We start from the raw sequence: 21,843 nt of genomic DNA, 5'->3' as shown, positions 1-21,843 counted from the left end.
AAAAACAAAACAACAAAACAAAAAACAAAACCGTCCTGTATATGACTGCACCAGAAGGCCAAACACAGTTATCGCCTCATAGGTTGCAGACAATGTTACTGCAGTCTTAATGCCATTCACTATAGGTTATGTAACTTCAATGCAGCTGGAGGCTCGTAAAAAGAACTGAACTTCCTCTGTGCATCACTGAAAAAAAACGCAGGAAAATTAAAAAGGAAGAGAAAGACAGCGGATGGCAGCAGGTGAAAGAAGCAAGGTACTGCAAGCTGCGTACCATTGGCCAATTGTGTATCTGGGCCACTGGGACTTGTGTGAAATACCAATTTCATAAATGATGCAACTAGCTCACTACCAGATCCCATACCATGCTGATTCCATCCAATAACCAAACATGTCAGTCCTGTGTAAAAACATTAAACTCCTGGAACATTTAAAAGTAGGTAACCATTTAAATAATGTAAAAATGTGCTTATTGTGGCATCTCTTCTAGAAAAGTTATTTGATACAAATGTGCAGGACTTGAAGACCCTGATTTAATCCAACTGGTACAAACAGGCTTTGAAACATGGTGACTGTTCCAAGGACAAGTCTCAGCTGCGGGCCAGCTCTCTCCCTCTCACCGTCTTTCATCCACAATCCCATGTGAATGTTACCAAACCCCCTTGTGAATTGCTGTTTCAGTCCCAAGAGAATGATAACCTCACACAGTGACAAACTGCTGTCTGAAGGAAGGATCATTCGGGATCTGCTCCCCTTACCCAAGATGGTCAGGCCCTAGCCCTGGACATGAGGCACAGTAAGAAAGGTCAGTGCCGAGGACAGATTTGTTCTCCATTGTGGTTTTAGGTTATCCAAAAGTGCCACCTTGGACCTATACCATTTCACTTTTCAAAAGAAAGTTACAAAAACCGGTAAACAAAAAGTCAGTCAGCATACGGCTAAGTTTATATACACTGAAGTTTACAATGTTGTCATTAAGTGACTTCTGCCACAGACCACTGCACATTTGTCCCTAACAAAGCACAAAGTTTGAACCAATGGTCATTAGAAGTGACAACGGGTCATTGCTTTACCAACAAGCATAAAGATAGTCAAAAATAGAACTGTAGCTACTTATCTTTAAATTTGCTGATTGACATAGGCAATCCCTCCCCTTCGTGCAACTTCCAGCTGCACATCTCGCTCTATGACAAAGAAACAAGCTGCACCTTTACAGGTACTTCTGCCAGAGACCACTTTTCTGTTGACACGTGAGTGCAGAGAACTGTCATCAACCACAGGACCGACTGAGAGGGATTCCTCCGAGAAGCTATAGCCCATGCAAGATTCCTTGGCACTTCACACAGGACCAGAAGAGGACAAGGTTTCTTTGTTAAAAGAGTGTTTTCAGCAGCATTATCCCCTTCCAACAAATTACAGTCTGAATGTGTGATGGGTGATTTTCGCATAGCCCCTTCTACCAAGCTGGTTTATTCCTGGCTTTGTGCAGCTAGACCATATGAAGATCCCCACCACTACCTCCCCAGCTGTTTAAGGGACTACGGTACTGGAACAGTTCACTGTCAAGCACTTCACAGGCTTCTTCCAAGGATAACAACATCCTTAGGAAATCCTTCCATTTTAGCAATTTCAAAACAACCCAGCTTGCTGTAAAATTCCAGGATTCTTTTATCATCTGGTCTCACTTCACAAAAAGCCCCACGGGAGCCTGAAGGAGGAAAGAAACAAAACACCGTAGAATAAGTTACTGTAACAAGCACAGACATCAGATATTACTAAAGTTCCCACCTATTTTAACACTTAAACCCAATGAAATCACTGATCCAATTTTATACAAAGTATAGCGCCCAAGAGATCAGATTTATGGCAACATAGCTGACCACCCCCTGAAGGCACTGTACACTGCAGATGTCAAGTCTGAACGAACCCTCTGCACACCTTTTATTTCACATAAAAGCATCCTGAAACTCTGATGTTGTCTCAGAAAACAGCACCAAATTGCACAAAGGAGCTGTGAATCTCAGGTGCACAGTCAGGCAGGCAGCCAAGTACTTCCCCATATTGAAGGTTTTGGTAATTACCCACCAGCACATGCTGCCACACAGAAGAAAAAGCATCACTACCAATACCAGGAGGGGAAATAGAAACATTTGTGTGCTGTTCAAGATGTAAAAATGTGTACTCCTATTGTCAAATTGCTCCCTCGGTTCTTCCTATTTTCTAATTTGCAGGATAATGGCTAAAGTGAAAAGCTACTTTTTAACAAGAACAGCAGCAGAAGTCAGCTATCCTAAAAGCTTTTGTAATTATTTACCTAGTGTCAGGAACAGAATCTCTCAGGCTGATATGGAAGTATAGTATATTAATATAACCACCCAAGTTTGTCTTGCATCCTAGAATTAACATATACTCGGGAAACAAGGAATTTTGAGTGCAAGAAGCTTACCATTAGCCTTTAAAGAAGAGAGCAGGCAGGCCATCATGCTTTTAGCCACACTTGGATCGGTCACTTTTTTGTGGATATCAATCTTTATCAATGATGGGAAGTTGGCAAGGAACGATTCTGGCAATACTTCTTGCTCTTCATGGAAACTCAGCATTATTTTCTGAAAAGAATATGGGAAATAGACATTTAATCATGATCCAGCTTTTCACTTTCATTTGTCTTTAAAAGCTAAATGGATAAAATCCCACAGCATCTATCTCAACAGCAAAGTACAAAGACCTCTCCGTTTACAGGAACAGCTTTCAAGTCACAGTCTCACAAACAAGACTTTTTCTGAGATACTGCACCAACAGCAAAAAGCTAGCTTATCAGCACAAAATCCCTCCTGCTTTCTCTAATGTTTGGCTTTAAACTTCAGGAAATTAAGGCCCTTTCTCCTTTACTGCATCTATTACAGCTTTGCAGTATTTAGCTTCCAGTATCTTTGCATTAACTTTGCTTCAAAATCTGAACTTACACATGCAGTTGAAGGCACAGCACTCTGCAAATGCAGAAGTTACAAAACCTAGAGACTGCAGAATTAGCTCCACTTCAATAGTGGCAGTACAGCTATTAAGATACCTTCTAGTCACACCTAAATGAGATTGCTGGTATTTGCTGCAAGGCTGGGGAAGTTTTTGTGTGTTTATTTAAATGTACTTCAGGTTTTTTCCCCATCAAACATGCCTGTAAGTAGTGGCCATTTTCACAATGGGGCAACAATCATTTCACTCTATTTCCAGGAAGCTTTGCTTTGCTTGTGTGAAGGACTGTGCTCTCAGAGCCATGACCTCTCCTGTAAGACTTTATCCAAGTCCTAGTCAAATAAAGCAAGAGCACACCGCGTATATGCCAGTTTGGCCCTGCCTTACCAGCTGGGGAGTCCCTGAGGAGGTCCACCAGTCTGCTATGATTCCTTGTATTCAGACAACTTGTTGGAAAATAATATTTTTAGCACTTGCTGAAGGCGAGATGTCATTTTGCACCATTTACAGCTGCCACATGCCACAAACGGCTCACAGACTTTAACATCAAAACCAAATACTGTTTTCCATACATGTGACTATCAGGGGTGAGCCTTACCTACAGCATGGGGAAACCACTATCTCACTTTGCAGGAGAACAGAGCAGAAGCAATCCTTTAATTTTCTCTAGATTAAGGTGGCTTACATTTACTGCATTGATTACTATTAAAGCACACCTCAGGGGTGTATTACAACACACAACCTGTATCTGATTGGCAGTGAATAATTTTACTGTTACCTTCTAAAATGCTCAATACCATGCTCAAAGAGTTCATAAAAGTACAAAAGAAATCATTACATGGAAACTGAAAATAAGAAAAATAAAGACCTGCTCTGGAAAGAAATAGTTCATCATGCAGTTCTGATCTCGTGGTTTATACTAACCTCTGCCTCAGACAGTTCCTTGTCACTATTTGGTTTAGTATATTTTTCTTGCATGAAAGGGATCCAAGACATTTTGCATTTTTTAATGAAAGGAGTCACATCAACTGTTCCCAAAGCATAGCCACATATGCCATCCTCATCTTCTAAGACAAAGCAGTAATCCAGGCTGAGGGTGAGCAGGCCTCCTACTAACCTGCAGAAAGAAGTGTCCAAACTCAGTCCAAAGAAGATCACTATGAACCCGTGTCCTCTCCAGGTACTCTGGAGAAGACTCTAGGGTCAATCAAATAAGTGTCAAGAGTCCTCCAGTCACAAAGTTAGCTCCTACAAAGCATTAATTAACAGACTGATGGACTGTCAAAACTCAACTATGAGCAACATCTGCACCTCAGGTTCCCACAGTTTACTTCCATACACACTGCTCTTCTGACTCACCAGAGACACAAGCCTCCTTCCCCCCTTCTCTGCTGCCATTACCTCCTTGTTCCTCCACCTTCTCTTTTGGGTATGTTTTGATACCAGTTACACATCCTTCCTTACCTATCTTCCTGTCACCTCTCTACCAAGTTACACCTAAATTAAACACTTAAGACATTAAAAAAACCTCATTCAAAAAGAGCTCATTTTACAAATCAGATTTAATGCCTTTTTTTCCTTTAAATTCATCTCACTTGTCACTGCTTGTTCTTTTTTAAAGCTGGTAGAGGTCATCTGTAATATGTGTATCAGAAAAAAAAATAAAAAAAATCAAGGCAGTCAGCTGGGAGACTGGCCTTCATAAAACATCCAGTTATCTAAAGAACTATACTAGGCTGGAAAATAGATACCAGACTATGAGAACTCTGATGATATGCTTTCACAAAGTATGAAAAAAAAAAAAGATACTATGATGCACACGTTTCATAATACAGAGGTTTTAGCTGAGTCTTTTTTCTAACAGCTCACAAAAGGTGGCCAGAACATGAACTGAGATATAACTGTTAATTATAATTGTTAAACTTTTAAGAAAACAAAATCCCAATATCTTAAGGCCTGCAGATGGCAGATTTTAGCCTTATTTTAAAATCAAACACTAGTTGCATTCTTTCCCCCCTTCGACTTTTAAAAATTCGAATTAAACAGTGTTAGGACTTCATCCTTCAGAATCACTTCTGTAGGTCATTAATTCCTAATACATACTTGTCTCCAATTAAATCTGGTAAACTATGGAAAGGTTGATCAGCTCCATCAGCATACATTTCTCTGCAGATCTTATATACAGATGCCTAAGAAAAGAGAAAAGATTATTTCAAGTATCAGTCACATTCAAAAAACTATCAACTGTTTTAGAGAGACTTCATTAACAGCTCCACTGTAAAGCAGCACTGTCAGGCATTTAAGTTACACAAAACAAGAGCACCCATTTACGAGAAAGGCTCTATTTTCCCCACAGGTTGTAAGAACGCAAGTTTAACCTCCAGGGTTAGTTACCAAGCACTCACTGAGTATCAACACCCTCAAGCTACAAAGTTCATTTTCAAAAACTCCAAGGTTCAAGTGCAACAACTTAACCATTGTGAAGGACAGACACACCCTGACTTTAAAAGGCTGAACCTCTTTAAAGAGTGAACTTTCATCAGGCACACTTTACATTAGAAAACTTTACACTTTTACTTTGCATTTGACACCTCTCTGTATCACCAATTTTTTAGGTGGCTTACAAACATCAATTCTATTGCCTACAAATGAACATACTAGCTCATGTACTGTCCTGGTCTGGGGTATGGAAAAGGTTGTGCTACTGCTTGTGAGAACAGCAGAGGACAGAGCTAGCCTAAAAGCGGCAGGTAAAGATGTCTTCATGTGCTAGCCTTGTTTATTCAATTGTCCCCAAAACCAGGGTTGATTTGAGCAGCTGCAAGCTCAACCTAGATACTTATGTTTGAAGGGAAACATGTTTCATTTCAGTGTAGCTACAAATGCAGAAGTTCAAGTTACTTCAATTCTTACATTGTTTAAACTGCATGCATAGAGTGTTAACTGTTGGTTAATACTTCATCTTTAAGTACTCTTCTTGCTAAGCTAACAGGCACGAAACCACCACGATTTCATTAAGGGATGGAGTGACTCTAGTTACTCCACAAAAGGAAACACATGACTAACACTAGTGAGAAGTGTCAAAAGCAGTTACCTCATCTTTAGGAAAGTAGGGTCGGATGGTGTACACTTTGGAAGTGGGTGTTAATGGAGGTGGTTGAAAAAAGAGGTCATTTGCCCCATCAATAGGCAGCAAGCGCTGTGAAAACAAAATACTTAATATGACTGTATGAACAGCAAAACCCATCGCTCTTGGGTGTGCACTGCAGACTCCCAAATTAACATTTGCTACTTGCAGGCACCCCAAAAGAAGGTGGGGTTGGTATGCTTTATAAACGCAAAGACCTTATCTGAATAGGAAATATCCAATTGGGTGTTTTAAAATATGCAATTGAAACAGCACATTAAGAGTCTGTTAATCTTATCTGTTTTAAAATACTTTTTTTACCAATCATATCTACACTGGCTCTGTATAAGAACATAGAATGTCAGGAGGAAAGGTTTGGTCTGAAGAGGGTTAACTGGCCAGAGGAGACACTTTATCCCAAAAGCAATGCGCTGACTCAATTTGCTGCGCGCAGAGCACCTGTGAGGGGGGAAAAGTAGAGTGCCAGAAAAATCCATGAACAAACTTGAACATGGCATAAACAGCACCTGAAGAACTATTTGCCAATTGCAATCTTTGCAACAAAGCACATTACAGCTTTATTTGGCGAGGAACCAGAATTTGGATGACTATCCCTTTTGCTCATGGAATTCCCATTGGCAGACAAGCATGCGCGCATTGTGCAATTGCGGGCGCAGGTAAAAATGCTGTGCGACCTGCAAAGAAACAATGTGAAATGTCCAACTAAAGCCGCTGCGCTTCGCATGCGCGTGGGACAGGCAGCATCTCCTTGAGAAATTACTGTAGAGAGGGGAGGAAAATTATTTTAAACCAAGCTGTAAGGCTAATGGGCTTTGGACCAGAAAGCCTTCGGCAGACCAATCCTTCCAGACCTCTGATGTGCAACAAAAGGTTTCTCATAAAACAAAGAAAATGTCATTCAGTTGTGAAGTCATATTGATACCTGGAACTCTCCTGCTAGACCACCTCTAAAGGCCCAGGGTTCTTGGTCTCCACTTAAGAACTGTGCTGAAGATTGACTACGACACCCTGTTGAGATCAGATCCAAGCGGAGAACGTTACGAGAAGGGGGATTTCCTGGGTGTCTAACATGTCCAAAAAGCCAACACACACTTGTGGAAAAAGCTCTCTAACTGAGCTAGAATCCAGGGCTTGGGGAGAGGCTGTAATAATGGAAGATTTTATAAAGATTTTGTGCTTGTGCACTAACTGCAGTATCCCAAATTTGTGATTACCCAAAACAGACCAGTCTAAGTGCAGCTGAGGTGATTCAGCTCACACACCTCATTCTAGACCAAAAGGCACAGGAAGGGTACCATGCACAATTATATAAGCTTCCCAGATGTTTCATACACATCTTTTTTTATATATATATTTGTAGCAGAAACATCCACTTCACCTATGAAAAGGTGGCATCTTGGAAGCTACGCGGCTCAGCAGCCGCTACCCTAAACTTTAGGTCAAATACCATTATCACAGCCCCTTGAAAAAAAAAAAAAAGGACCTTTCTGAAGTCACATTTCAATAATGATTGTTTCTAATCTTGTCAGAAAACTAGGACTGGCAATGTATACAAATAGTCTGGAACAGTTCAGGCAGCCAGAAACAGTATTCTTGCAAGAGACTATACAGATTTACATAAGCCAAGCTGTACCTTCACAATGCTGCTGGCCCATTAAAAAGCTACATAGTGTTAACTGGAATTGACTCACAATTTACCAGTACAACTTAACCAGTACACACTGTTGGCCGCAGGTAATATCAGCTTCGCTTTTTAGCCTCTTGATTTTTTTTAACTCCTGAAGCACATCAGACACAGCAGGGTCCCTGCTGATCAACCAGCCACAGCAGGCCCAGCTTTAGTTTATGCTTGCTTTAGAAAAGAAACTTCCAGTAGCTGCTTGGCTTTTAATAGTGTTTCACCAGCAAGGCACCACAGCCCTCACCGACTAACATAAATGACAACTCCCGAGTTAAAAAAAAAAACAAAACAACAAACAACCCAAAACCAAATGTAGTATCTGAAACAGAGATTTCAATCACCCACCCAGTTTTCTGACAAGATAAGCAGCACAAATACTCTTTTCCTTCTGTGGACAGCAATCTATCTCCTGTTCAAGTAACAGTCTCAGATCAGTACAGACAAGTATGTTGTGCTAGTCAGAGAGTCCCAAAGTGGGCCAAGTTTGACATTTATGAGATTTAGGAATACATGTTAAATACAGACTACCCTAGAAAGCATGGTAAATTTCAGAAACAATCCAAGCATCAAAATTTGAATTTGGTTTACTCCCACATCTTAGTTTCCATGTAGAAAGATCCCCTTTCCAAGATTTCGTCAGTAACTTGGAAGACAGTATCTGTCTGTCCTTTGAGACTACAACTTAACTAGCACTTCCAATGATTACAGTAAAGAGCTGCGTGAATGAAGAGCTGTATAAATGAAAAACATAGTTAATGCCTTAGTCGCTGCGCAAATGTGACTTCAGTTCATGCCTACTGCACATCTAATCTATCTGAGCTGCCTCACAGACAAAACCTTTCCATTTTAATTAATTAATGACGACGCGCTGTGAACATCTGGCGCTGTCCATCCAATAGCAGTAGAAACTTGTGCTGAGGATTCTCCCATCTGTACACAATGGGGAAGAAGACAATAGAAGTCATTAGTAATCCATAGTACTGTACAGCCACACTAATTTAAGGGACTGAATGCTAGCTGGACTTGGAAGGAGAGGTAAAGAAAGTGAACATTCAGTGGACCATTGAGCACACTGTTGTGGAAACTAATTTGTTTGGATTTGCAACATACTTAGCTTTATAGAATGATGTATTTAACCAAAGATCTTTGCTTTATATGTATTTACACTGGTGATAAAATGCAAGGTGAAGACAACAACATCCCCTCTCACAGAAGCACTGTTAGCATAAGAGTATTAAACTTTATATGTGAAAAACTCTTAAACTACCTAATACCAGTTTGAGTACTGGAACAGAACAGTGCCAAAGTTAGAGCGAATATTTATAGAGATGGCTTCTAAGATGAACTATTCCAAATATTTGATAAATTTAAAGTCAAACCTAACTTTAGAGGGACACTGAAAAATGAAGATAATTTCGACTGTAATCAGTAGTTTGATAATTTGGAAATGCAGTCTTAAATTGGGCCCTCAACATTTAGAAATTACAAGAACCACTGTTGGCTTTACAGAGCTTTGGCCTGGAGTTTTAAACATTAACTTATCAAAAAGAGGGCATTCTCTCTAGCTAAAGGTCAATATACAACAAGAATAGTCAAGCTGGGGGAGTTGCGTTGGTTTTAAAATGTGCAAACTTAAAGCTTTTAAGCAGCATTAGGCAGAGATGATAACATACGACATTGCTGATGAGTTTTCCTTCCAAGCTAGTTTTCTTCTCTGCACTTTACAGAAGCTAGTCTTAAAAGCTCTTCTTTATCAACAAAATGTATAGGGATTAGATATTTAATAAGCACAAAACACAGGAAGTTGCTGTGCACAGACTGACTTGATGACTCAACAGGTCTTCTGCTCCTGCTTAAACCTGCCAGCAGTTAAGAATATGATTTAAAGACAATCCAAACACTAGGACTAGACCAAGGCTGTGTAATGGTTAACCACTGTGAGCTTTGTGACACCTACAAAAAGCGTGACTTGAGACCACCAGCCTTGCTGCCTGCTATGTATGTCAAGCAAGTCCACAGCATATTCCTTACAGCTGGATTAAAACCTGAAAGCGAAATGAGGTCACTACAATTACCCAGGCCATGCTGGTGCTATCTGCCAACTTAGGATCCCCCAAAAATCTTCCAGGAAAACCAAAACAAAAAATCCAAACCAAACCAAAAAATATCTATAAAAAAACCAAACAACCAAAAAAAAAAAACCAAACAAAACACAAAACCCACAACAACAACAACAAAAAAAGCCAAAGACCAAAAATCAAAAAATCAAAACCAACCAAACAAAAAACAAAACCAAAACTTGTTTCAAGATCAGTTTAAGTCTCAGATTAGATCTGTCCAGAGAGCTCCACAATTTCCACCCATTAAGAAAAACAAAAACAAAAAATTTGGGAAAAAAAAAAAAAAATCAGCAATTTGGAAAATATTTAAAGGAAATTCTCTTGCACCAGAATAGCCTTCTGCTAAAGCTCGCATGCGCACACAGCTGGGACGATCGGCTTCCTCTGGGCCAGGCCCATTGAAATGTCACTTCTGCAACTGTTCTGTTGAAGACAGCAATAATGTGATGAAGACAGAGCAAGCAGCAGATGGCTGATATGGTCACATTTCATAGTGTCATTTTCCAATCATATAGAGGGTATCCAAGGAGTTACATGGCATAGTCCAGTGTGCATTCAGTCAAGAGTAAGCTAAAGTCAACACTTACGTGTCAGATGAGATTCAAGTTTCATTAGCCCAAGAAGAAAATCAAGGTCTCCAACCTTAAGAATCCAGCAGACTTCACTTACAATACCAAAGCAAATTCACGGCAAGCATTGCTTCAAATAGTGAGATACAAAAACCTTTAAATCAGGGCCAAAGCAGACCCCATGTCCCAGAGAACACATTTGCCTGATATTTTGTTTTCCCCGTGGGCTAATTAAAAAAATAAATATATATATACACTATCTGGGATTATAATGGCTCCCAATGCACCTACCTAACCACTGCACAAAAGATTTCACCATTGACATAATACTCTTGATATCCCAGACGTAGGAGTACATATCATAAAGGATTGTCCTGTTGGCACAATTGGAGAGGCGAGTGAACATCCCCATCACCAAACTGCACATCTCTTCAAACTTGGCTGCTCGGTTACGCCATTCTTCTATCTATGAATGGAGGCAAAAGATCCACAAGATCAAACACAGCCTTCTAGGGAGGAGAGGTATGGAGGAAAACTATATAGTGCATGACTTCATTTTACCAGCAAGGACTACCCACATCACACGGATATTCTCTACAGTTGTTAGAAGTGAGAGGTACAGGGATCCCTGGTCAAATGCAGACACCAGACTGCCTTCACAGCTAAATGGCACTACAGGGCTTAAAACAGTAGATTCCACTAGAGGAATGAAAATTACTGACCTGTGGTTAGTTATACACTACACTTTGAGTCCAAGGAAGTAGAACACCAATCTCTATTACAAACAACAGATAACATTGTTCAGGATTTTGATTTACAAGTACAGAAACAAGATTCACACTCACTTTTTCAGCATCTTTTCCTTTGCAATTAACACTGACAACACTGCTATTTGCTCTGAGCCACTGGAATTCTCTCAGCATCTGCGCACCTTTGGGCCCATGTTCATAAGGAAGGTAAAACAAGTCAGCAAGAAGCTGCAGGTCCTCTAATGTCACTGGTTCTACTGTGTAGAGAGGCTTTTCATTTGGCCCAGGCACAAATTGTTCTTTGTTAATTTGCTCATCAGTCTGCATAGGGGCAATGTCACTACCAGAGTCTTCCTGCATGGACATCTCTGGGGATTTTGATTCAACTATGCTCTCCTTATCAGTATCCATTGGCTTCAACTCCTCTGCCATCTTGGCTTCGGCAATATCTGTCAGTATCTGATTAGCATTCTTGTCTGTGTCATCCTGTTTTTCCACCACTGTGTCCATAGGTTCTTCATCAGATTGCTTCTTCTCTTCCTCCTTTACCAAGGCCGGTGACTCGCTGCTCAGCGCTGCCCCCTGACTCATGATAGGCTCTTGGTAAACTGTGGTAACCACAGTTGCTGCATTTAAAGAGGATGGTGCCACCAGAGGCCCTACGTCCCCTACAGTAGTTTTAGCACCACTGTGGGCCACTTGCCTACCTGAGAATAAGAAGAAACAAGTTTAGAATTTTCCGTATGTGCCAATTAACATTCAAATCAGCAACTTCTGCAAATCACGGATGATTCTGTTGCCACAGCATCTGATCAATCTGAACAATCCTTTTAGTCCTTTGCCTGTTCACTTCTGTCACTCTAAATCTAACTACTGACTTCATTTTTGCAGGTTTCCCTCCACATAACTGGTAAGCAAAGATAAAATGGGAGAAAAGCTAGGAAAATCAGTTAATATTTATGTGCTGCCAGCAGCATTTCTGACTATGACATCAGAATAAAAAGCTCCCAAAGTTAACTATTTTTCCCCTGCACCAGCTGACTTGTTACAGGTGTATCTGGATAAAAGCACATTTCAAAATAAGAGATTGATGCTTAAATATTTCAATTGCAAAAATGTCTTTAATCTAGGGAAATGGAGACATTCAAAACCTGACTGGTCACTGTCTTGGGCAAACTGCTCTAACTCACCCTGCTTGAGCAAGGTGATTAGACGAAGAAGTCTCAAGAGGTCCTCTTCTAACCTCAAAAATTCTGCAAAAATGGAGGAAGATGATGCCTTAATTACTACTCCTCACCCAGTGTTTTTGCTGCAGTTGAGCTGTAGAAAGACTCAAAACCCTACAGCAGTTGAAAAGGGTAACTGCACCAGAGCAGAGCTGGGAGGAGAAAAGGTCCCTCCATTACATCACCGGTTGTCAGAAAAGGGCACTTTGACTACCTGAAATCCACATTTGAGAAAAAATAATTTCCACCTTAGATCCCAAGATCCCACTGCTACAAGAAAGGTGTACAATGCTGGAAGGAACCCAGCTGTTTTCTGTAGACAGAAACTCAGAAAAACAAAGCCATCTTACAACAAGTGGAAGAATATGGACTCTTCTGGGCCAGAACTAATGCTTACAATAGTCTAATGCCCACTTCAAAATCCTATTCTTTCAGGTCCCATGGAAGACTAGTAACAATGGGGACTAGCAAGATCAAGACTTTTCTGTTTTGTACCAGAAGTGCCAAAGGCTCATACATAAAAGTTACTTCTGCTGGTCAGTCACGACACTACAGGCACACTGCAGAATGTCAAGCATTCTTATTTTGTTATTAAGGTCTCCCTAATTAGCAAGGCAGGAAATGCTTCTGACTGAAAAGTATACCAGTTGCCAACTAAATGCAAGTATTGAACATTTTATGCCATTTTTCTACCAACCCCAGAACAACATCAAATCAGACTCACTGCTGTATTGCTGAGGTACCCCAAATTCCTGCAACCATTCTGTTAAGGCCAACTTCAGGGCCATTTGTGGGCTATAGAGAACATCTGTTTCAATGTCTTCATCGCTCCCCTCATTTTCGAGTTTAATCTGGATAGAAACTGTACTGTCTTCAGTATCAGCTACAGAGAAAAGTTTGACAAAGTTATCATGCAAGTTTCATTTTAAATCAATTAAAAAAATAAGTCATGTTAGACAAAGCATTCAAGCAATCTCTTAAGCCTTACTTCACAAAGAGCATTACATCCTAATAAGGCAATATGGAAAACTATGGTCGCCATCAATGTCAACACAAACTATGCAGAAAGTAGACATTCTGGCTTCTCTTCATTCAGTTTTTCTTTCAATCTGAACTGCTTCCATTCCAAAGAAATCAAATCCATGGACACTTAGATCTGTGCATTAGAACTGGTTTGCTGAGAGTGCTTTTTCTACAATCACAGACACCTCTCAAGACTTCAGAAATTCTCTGATAGCATGTGCTACAGATACTTCCAAGAAAATCAATAAAAGAATCTACATGTTAATTATCTTTCAGGTGACTGCCATTTACTTCTGGGGTAGAAAATGCTAGGTCTTGGAAAGAAAAGATCTTGAAAAGAAAAAGTTGGTGAGAAAAGGCTAACACTTATGGATACTTACTCATTACCACATCTTTTCTCACTCCATTCATGTTAGACTTGTACCAGGTTGCAAGCGTGTGAATAGCAACATAATTGGCTTCAAATTCACAGTTTGGATTGGTCAGAACTCCCTTTAGTCGCGGTATAAGCTCAGTTGACCGACCTTTGTAAGGCCCCAGAAAAAGCCTCTTTTGATCATAATCATTAGCATGAATGTTATCCCAGATAACTGGTGCTCTCCTGATGATCTTAGAAACTTCTTCAATGGACTCTACTGGAATGTCTTTGGATACAACTTTTGGACCTAAAACGAAAACAGGATAACCAAAGGGCTTTACATTTACTTGAAGATTCAACACCCAAGTAGCTGGACAGTTAATTATTTTCTTTTTAATATTTAGTAAAATTAACACTAACAATTCATTAAAAAAAAAAAAGAAGAGAAAATATATTTACCTGTCCATAACACCTCGATGCCAGGGAGCAGCTTTTCTCCTACGGTCCGTAAATATGGTGACTGGGCAACATTTGGGTAACAGAAAGTTCCACAGTATTCTACACAGAAGAGAATGTCACTGTTAGTAAAAGGATGCACACCTGTGACATACACAGGTGTCCCAGAAACACATTGAGAGAGTAAGTACCATTTGAGAAGAGAAACAAAATTAATGAAGAAAGGCCCAAAAGTCCAAAGCATAAATAAAAAGCACATGATGAATGATAATTAGCATAAAGATCAAAAAGGCAGATAATTTATTTAAAATTACTCAAATATTAAAATAAAAAAGCCCAAATAAATTCCATAAATAGAAGGGCAGGTTACAGCAGACAATATGCAAAAAAACCCTAGAAACCCTAAGACTGATTATGAAATGCAAATACTTGAAAACAGTAACACTACAACATGTCTCTTTAAAGCTAAGTAGGAGTTCTGCAACAGACACAAGCCACCACAGTGTAAGGGGATAAACAAATTAACACTAATGATAACACCGCTACTGAATTGAATTTCCCTTGCAACACTCCACACCTCTGAACACAGTGATTCTTGCTTCCTTACAATATTCTTACAGGTATCAGAGGAAGCTTGCAATTGAAAAAGGAGATTACTGGACCCAAGTGCAAGTCATCTTATTTTTTAATAAATAAATAAAGCAGCTCAGTGACTAGAGTATGTGGGTAATCCTCTTAAAGTCAGGTACCACTGAGATAAGTCAGCACAGACTGGGCTGTACCTCTACTCTAAGCAAATTCTAAGAAACCAACAACTAGCCAGATCAAGAAGCAAAAAGATTATGGTACAAGTCAAACGTAAGTTTTCCTTTAACCTCATTTGCAGTTCAAACTACTCAAACCATTCTTTGCTTGGCATTAAGCTTTTCAGAGATGTGCAGATCTGGCAAAAACTCTGCATATGTTAGAATTACCTCAGCCTTTCTTTGTAAGTCAATTTATTCAAACAGCCTCAAAATACTCCTTAACGCAGTGATTCCCGTAAGATAACAGCCTCTCTCCTTTAAGGCTGAACTAAAGGATTCATCTCATTTTACCTGTAGGACAGAAAAGGAATGTGTCCGGTTCTCCTAGATATTGATAAATTTCATTCGTGATCGAGACTTGAGCATGAGCAAAAGAACTGAAAACTTCTTTATCTGCTGCACACATGTTGTGATCAATATCATCAAACAGCAGTGCAAAAGATCTACAGCCAAACTGGGAAACCTAATATAAGAAGGGGGAAAAAAAGCGCATTAATTTTGAATTTAAAATTTTTATTTTTATTTTATTTTTAATCAAACAACGTAATTTTTAAATCTAACCTATCTGAAAGGAAAAGCTACAGGTAAGTGGGAGAGAAGGTATGGGAGGTAAGACAGACTTTGGTATCTATACATGATGAATGCCTCTTTCTGAGCCTCTGCTCTGCTTCTCTCAAACATAAGCCCTCTAAAGACCTGCAATCTATTCCAGTTTTAACAATCCAAGCCAATCTCCATGGACAGACAGCTGGAAAAAAGCTAATTCTGTAATAGCTGTTGGACAAAGGAAAGGAGACTACCAAGGGAACAAACATGACACGCATATGTCAGGTCTGCCTCCAAAGGTGCCTACTGTGGACAGGAATTCTTGCTTTAGAAATGCATCTTGGCTTCAAGGCCCTAAAACGCTCTGAAGGCAAGCTCCTACGAATAGCCTTCAGAATCCAACACAAGATAATACATTTTGTTGGTTTTGTGGATTGCTTTTTTGCTTGGTTGGTTTTAATCTAAATGATCACTGGCCTCTTCTGCAATGCAACCTGAAAACATCTACTGGAATTGTTCAGAGCCATTCAAACTAATACTAGTGCTGAAAACATTCAAGAAACTAGTGAAAAGCTGCAAGAGTGCGCCCTGAAACCATGGTCAATTTGTGTCACACCTACCTGATCAAGCTTGCGTTTCAATGTGGATACCTCTTTAGGATTAGAGAAAGTGATGTCAAGTCCAGGAGAGATTGCATAAATGAACTCTATTTCATGTTCTCGTGCAGCTGATATTAGAGTCATCAGCTGCTCTGGAAATCAAATTCAAATAGTTCAGAAGGATTCAACGATAAAACCAAACCCTCAGACATCTTTACAAATAAACTATAAAAATGCAGATGCCTCTCCTACACCACCACCACCACCAATAATAACATTTGCCGGAATTTCTTAAAACTAACACAGCAAAAGCATCAAACTGTTTGAAAGAGTTCTCAGAAATTATGCCAAAACTAATACAACAGCTGTCCTTGAAGTGTTATTTTCCATATTAAAACGATTTAAAGGTTGAAAAAATTATGTCTCAACATTGTGAGACAAATGTGAATACAGGCTGGCTTTACAGTACACACATCAACAGTTCTAGAATTATTACTCACTTTTTCCACTTTTGTCACATATACTAAGAAAATTCAAAGTAGTAATTGCACCCCGCATGAAACTGGTTCACATCCTACACATATGATGGAAGCTCAGGCCACGTCAAAAAGGGTTTTAACATCACTGTGCAGAATTATTTTAAGAAACAAATTTAAAATTTCATCTTCTATACAATAATGTATGGAATTTTTTTTAGGATATTTAACAATCTTTGGTGCTATTGGCAATTACACTGCAGCATCCTTTAGACTGTATTTCTGCAGCGATTCAAAATGGCCTCCACGAAGGATTACTTAATATTGAATGAGAATAATTTTCCCTTTGCCCAAGGAAAATTAATAATCCCCACAAGCTAATAGAACACTGCAGATCCAAAGGTGGATAAAAGCCTCACACCAGCCCGAACAGGTCTTATATTCTCACTAAAAAGTCAGGAACTGCTTGTCTAACTGGCATTCTCTTCGCCAAGACAAGCACTTCATGAATCGCATAAAAGGGTATGCTATTTGCTCATTAATCTTTTTTCTTTTCTGAAGCAACTAATTTTTACTTCAAAATATGGCCCAGATGTTCAAGAGCCAAAAGAATAATTTTGAGCAACCTTCCCCTGGAAAAGGGTAAATGTTGTAAAACAAAAGCCTGAGAAGCAGTTTCAGAAATCATCTGCAGAGTTACAATTAAAAGAAGTAAATCTATGCTTGTACCAAAGCTTCACTGAATACATCTGCCAGGCATTAAGAAGAGGTCTCCACTCACCTTTGGAAAAGGCTACCAAGATTAAACAGACGTAAGCAGCACACTTAGCAATGACCAGTTCATTCAGAGGTCTACTTATAGAAAACACAGAGGCAAATAAAGGCAATTACCTGCTTCCTCCACAGAGTACATTTCTCGCCAGAACATTCTGTGCTTATAATCATCCTTTGGAGCATACAGGTATGTATTTAGTCCCCACTTCTGAAGTCTGCGAACACAGGAAGAAAGCCTTCATGGGAAACTAGCCTACAAATTCAGGAATTCTATGGTTTACTTGATCTAATTTTTTCACCTGATCTAATTTAGTTTTTCTTCATTGATCATTGTTCCTATACTATTAAGTTACAATAACTTTATGCACAACTGGTATTAGACAAATTCATTTTAGGCAGGATGGAAAGGTGAATACGAGCCCCCAGTAATGTAGATATTAGGCAAAAGTTCTTCTAATTTAGCACAGTAATTCTTTCCAGGCTTAAGTGGAAGATTATGATCATATTGTGATGGAATGTGCTGCAGTAAGAGGAAGCATGACTTGCCTTCTAAAAAGTTCTTTCCTCTGCTCCATAACCCAAGGTCTTCCATAAAATCCTATGGGAAACAAGATTTACATTATCCAGTTAGCTTATGCCTGTGCTCCATGAAACTTTATATTACAAACACACCATTTTTTTTCTTCTGCTACATTCAGCAAAAAGCTTCCCAAAACAGGAAAAAGCCATCTAGTTAAGCAGCATTAGCAAAGTGTAATAACCCAAACTGATCTAAATTTAAAATGCAATTATAACTTGTTCCATTTCTTATGATCTAAAGTCTTACAATTTTGGCCATTGAAGCAATTAATTTTCAGAATCCAAACTGTACTCCTGAGCATATGCCCTTGATGAGTCAAGTCAGCATTATTTTAGAAACAGACTGAACAGCCAGAACCTAATTAAACTGTCACTCCAGACACCTACAAAATAGATTTGATTGTAATATGAGCATGAAGACACTTGAAAATATTTACCAGCTCAAAAATGCTTAACTGATGGTACAGATTAGAATGCTAAATACACACAGAGTATATAAATGCATACTGAGCAATAATGTGCAATTAAAAAAATGTGCAAGTGAGTCAGGAGAATGCTTAGAATCTCATTCCTTTTATTCATCTTAACAGGCTCCTTGTCAAAATTAACTTGCAAGTTGATATCTTCAATTCCCACATCTTTACAAGCTAAGACTATGTCCTTGAATAATCATATAAAAGCATCTACACAAGTAATTTTAGAACAGTGCAAAATCAAAGCATGCGATTCCATGGAAATCATAACTACTTCTGGTTTTAAATCTAATCCATTCTAGAAACATAATACTTTAAAAGCACTCTCAGTCAATTAGACCTATATGCAAACAGTTCAACCACAAGTGGGCACTTCAAAACAGTTTCAGCTTGGCAGGCTGTGCAAAGACCAGAGACTAAAATAACACTGAAATTTAATAAGTTTTTATTTTCAAACAACACAGCCAATCAGTGATGAATGATGCTGCTAATACACAAAGCTCGCAAGTCCCTGCAGAACACCAGTTCAAAAGGCAGACTCCATCTTCATTTCCAGAGCTTTCCACCATTGTAAATCTGTAAATATTTGGTCTTGTGGAGGTCAAAATCACCCTCCTACAACCTTTCAAAATTCAAAACTGATGCAACTGAAGCATCTTCTATATATTAACATCTGTTTCAGTTACCTATTAAGTGAGCAATGCTCTTTTAAGAAGCTTAAAAGAGGATTAAGAATTAATCTCTCAATGAGTGATCTTAGACTAACTGGCACCACGAAGTGGCAAAGCTGCGTAACTACTACTCGCATAACTGCAAAGTGACAAATGGAGGACAGTCCAGCAGAAGAGCAAACGAGGGAAGGCACAAAAACCTTCCACCTTATTTCACGCAGAACAAATGTCTCATTTTCACCAGGCCTCCCTAATTCTGATCGATGCTGCCCTGAGAAGCTCAAGAACCCAGAAAAGGAATGAAATACTGTGATACCTAATAAATACCACCTATGTCTCATGACTGGTTCAGAACACTTACGCTTTACCTATGATACCATGTTTCAAACCTAGGAGCCTAAAGCTGAGCAGGGCCCTACTAAAAAAAAAAAATAAATAAAAAAGAAAATAATCATAGAATCACAGAATCGTTTGGGCTGGAAAGAACCTTAATATCATCTAGTTCCAACTTCCCTGCCATGGGCAGGGACACCTCACCCTAGACCATGCTGCCTAAGGCTCTGTCCAACCTGGCCTTCAACACTGACAGGGATAGAGCATTTATCATTTCTTTCGGCAACCTGCTCCAGTGCCTCACCACCCTCACAGTAAAGAACTTCTTTCCTATATCTAACCTGAACTTCCCCTGTTGACATTTAAATCAATTTCCCGTTGTCCTATCGCTACAGTCCCTGACCAAGAGTCCCTCTCCAGCATCCTTACAGAACCATTCAGATACTGGAAGGCTGCTGTGATAATCAGATAACAAAACCAAATTAAATAAGACTGAAGAGAACATGCTAATCTGAGGTGACACTTTTCTATCTGTCCCATTTCTTAACTGCCAATGTCATCAGCTGATGACAAATCTTGGAGCTCGTTTTCTGTCCAACTAAAAATCAACCTGGTTTCATTCTACTCCCTCAAGACTGTGTTAGGTTAACACAGAGGCAACAGATCATGCCAAATACATCATCCCAGTTATACTGTAACTAAGATGACAAGAAAAATTATTATGGTATAGGCAGCGGTTCTGATATAAACCTGATGAACAGATGATCTATGGTCAAGATGTATCAGCAGCATGAGGAAGCATGCTGTTACAATCTGTATTTCTGTTCACCGTTAGCTGTCTCCAAAGCCTTCATTTTAGCATCTATCTTCACACAATTCTATTAACAAAGGCATCTCTATGTTGACTGGATTTAAGGTCTAGCAAGTGCTCAAAATAAAGACTTTACTCCACTCAGCACAATGACATTTGCAGAAGCCAAATGGAGTTTTCTACGGTATGAACAAAAGGCATTCTGAAAGCAGTGCAGATACTGACTTTGATAAACTGCGTATTACCCTCTATATTCTGGTAATCATTTTGTTCTCCTACCGGAGATTCATTATAGGTGCAGATATAATAGTAGTCCACAGGAATTTATAACAATTCTGAACCATCTATTATGTTAGGAATAAACCATTTTTCTTGCTGGCATTCAAACATCTGCTTTAACTGGCCTGTCATAAATGCAGATAAATCCTGCAGTTATCGAGAAATGCAAAAAGAGTCCCTTTATTCTGCAGCTTCTGCAACAACTTAAACCTTTTAATGGTGCATCAACACCAAAAGACAGATTACTGTTCTACAGCGCAATTCAAATGGTAAACTACAACACTTCCGAGATTAAGAAGCATTTAATATTAAATCCAGAACTATGGAATCACCGATCCCCTACCCAGCAAACTGAATCTGAGCCTCTGGCGCAGAGCAAGAGCATGTACAGCTGGGCAACCGCACAGCAGCTCTCCTCTCTCCCTCCCACCTCTCTCTTTAGACACGCACTAGCAAGCGAGCCACAGCACTGCCTCAGCCTCCATCAGGTACCGTCGAGCCGCCGGGGGTGCCAGGCGTGCCCTCACCCGGCCGAGCAGCTGCCATCAAAGGGCACTCCCCGCTAGCGAGCAGCTTCCACCACCAGACCTAGAGGCAGAAGCCCCGCCCGGGAGCCGCGGCTCCTCCCCCCCCCCCGCAGCCTCTCCTCTCTCACGGAGGGAGCTGCGGCCAAGCACCCCGCACCACCCTCCTCGAAGAGCGGGCTCCTCTGGGCGCCGCAGCGAGGCGGGGGAGGAGCCGGGAGGGAGCAGCAGCGCCACCTGGGACCAGGCCTCCCACGGACACCGACTCCCCCCCCATCGCCAAACACCTCCCATGCCCCGGGGATATCGGACCCCCCTCCGAGAGCTCTTACCTTCCACGACGCCGCAGAGGAAGCGGCGGGAGCCTAGCGCGGTCTCCGTCTCGGTGTCAGTCTCTTCACCCCCCGGCACCGGGCCTGCGGCGGCGCCCGGCGGTTCTAAGGGAGCGCCGGGCACGCCAGCTGGGTTGGGGCTACCTTGGGGCTCCTCCAGCGCCGCCTGCCCCTCCTTCTGCACCATCCTGCCGCCCGCCGCCAGGACCCCCACTCGCTGGGCCGGGCCGAGCCGAGCCACCCCGATCCTTTTCTTTCCCCTCTCCACAACCCCTTTGTCTCCGCCGCTGAGGGCCGCCGCAGCTTCCTGTTTACGGCAGCCCATAAGCTAATCGTTGTT

General features: G+C 40.4%; 1 protein-coding gene across 2 annotated transcripts; it reads right to left on the bottom strand.

Annotated features, from left to right (window-relative positions):
- Positions 1 to 925: 925 nt before the first annotated feature.
- On the bottom strand, positions 926 to 21,814 carry OGA (O-GlcNAcase). Of its 2 annotated transcripts, XM_062601923.1 has the most exons (16): positions 21,504 to 21,813; positions 18,048 to 18,099; positions 17,619 to 17,716; positions 16,273 to 16,403; positions 15,398 to 15,569; positions 14,304 to 14,402; positions 13,867 to 14,151; positions 13,188 to 13,346; positions 11,334 to 11,944; positions 10,780 to 10,954; positions 7,041 to 7,126; positions 6,065 to 6,169; positions 5,074 to 5,159; positions 3,895 to 4,087; positions 2,447 to 2,606; positions 926 to 1,708 (listed from the first exon to the last, which is right to left on the bottom strand). In XM_062601923.1, the coding sequence occupies exons 1-16, from the start codon at positions 21,688 to 21,690 to the stop codon at positions 1,572 to 1,574; spliced, it is 2,736 nt and encodes a 911-aa protein (XP_062457907.1). In that variant the 5' UTR covers positions 21,691 to 21,813; the 3' UTR covers positions 926 to 1,571. The 2 variants fall into 2 exon arrangements, with proteins under 2 accessions (XP_062457907.1, XP_062457908.1); XM_062601924.1 differs by lacking the exons at positions 926 to 1,708; positions 3,895 to 4,087 and having other exon boundaries at positions 2,465 to 2,606; positions 21,504 to 21,814.
- Positions 21,815 to 21,843: the final 29 nt, after the last annotated feature.

This window comes from Pezoporus occidentalis, unplaced genomic scaffold (genome assembly GCF_034315485.1).
Source record: "Pezoporus occidentalis ecotype Australia unplaced genomic scaffold, CSIRO_AGI_Poc_V1 ctg73, whole genome shotgun sequence".
Lineage (NCBI taxonomy): Eukaryota > Metazoa > Chordata > Aves > Psittaciformes > Psittacidae > Pezoporus > Pezoporus occidentalis.
This window is presented reverse-complemented; position numbering and strand designations above follow the sequence as displayed.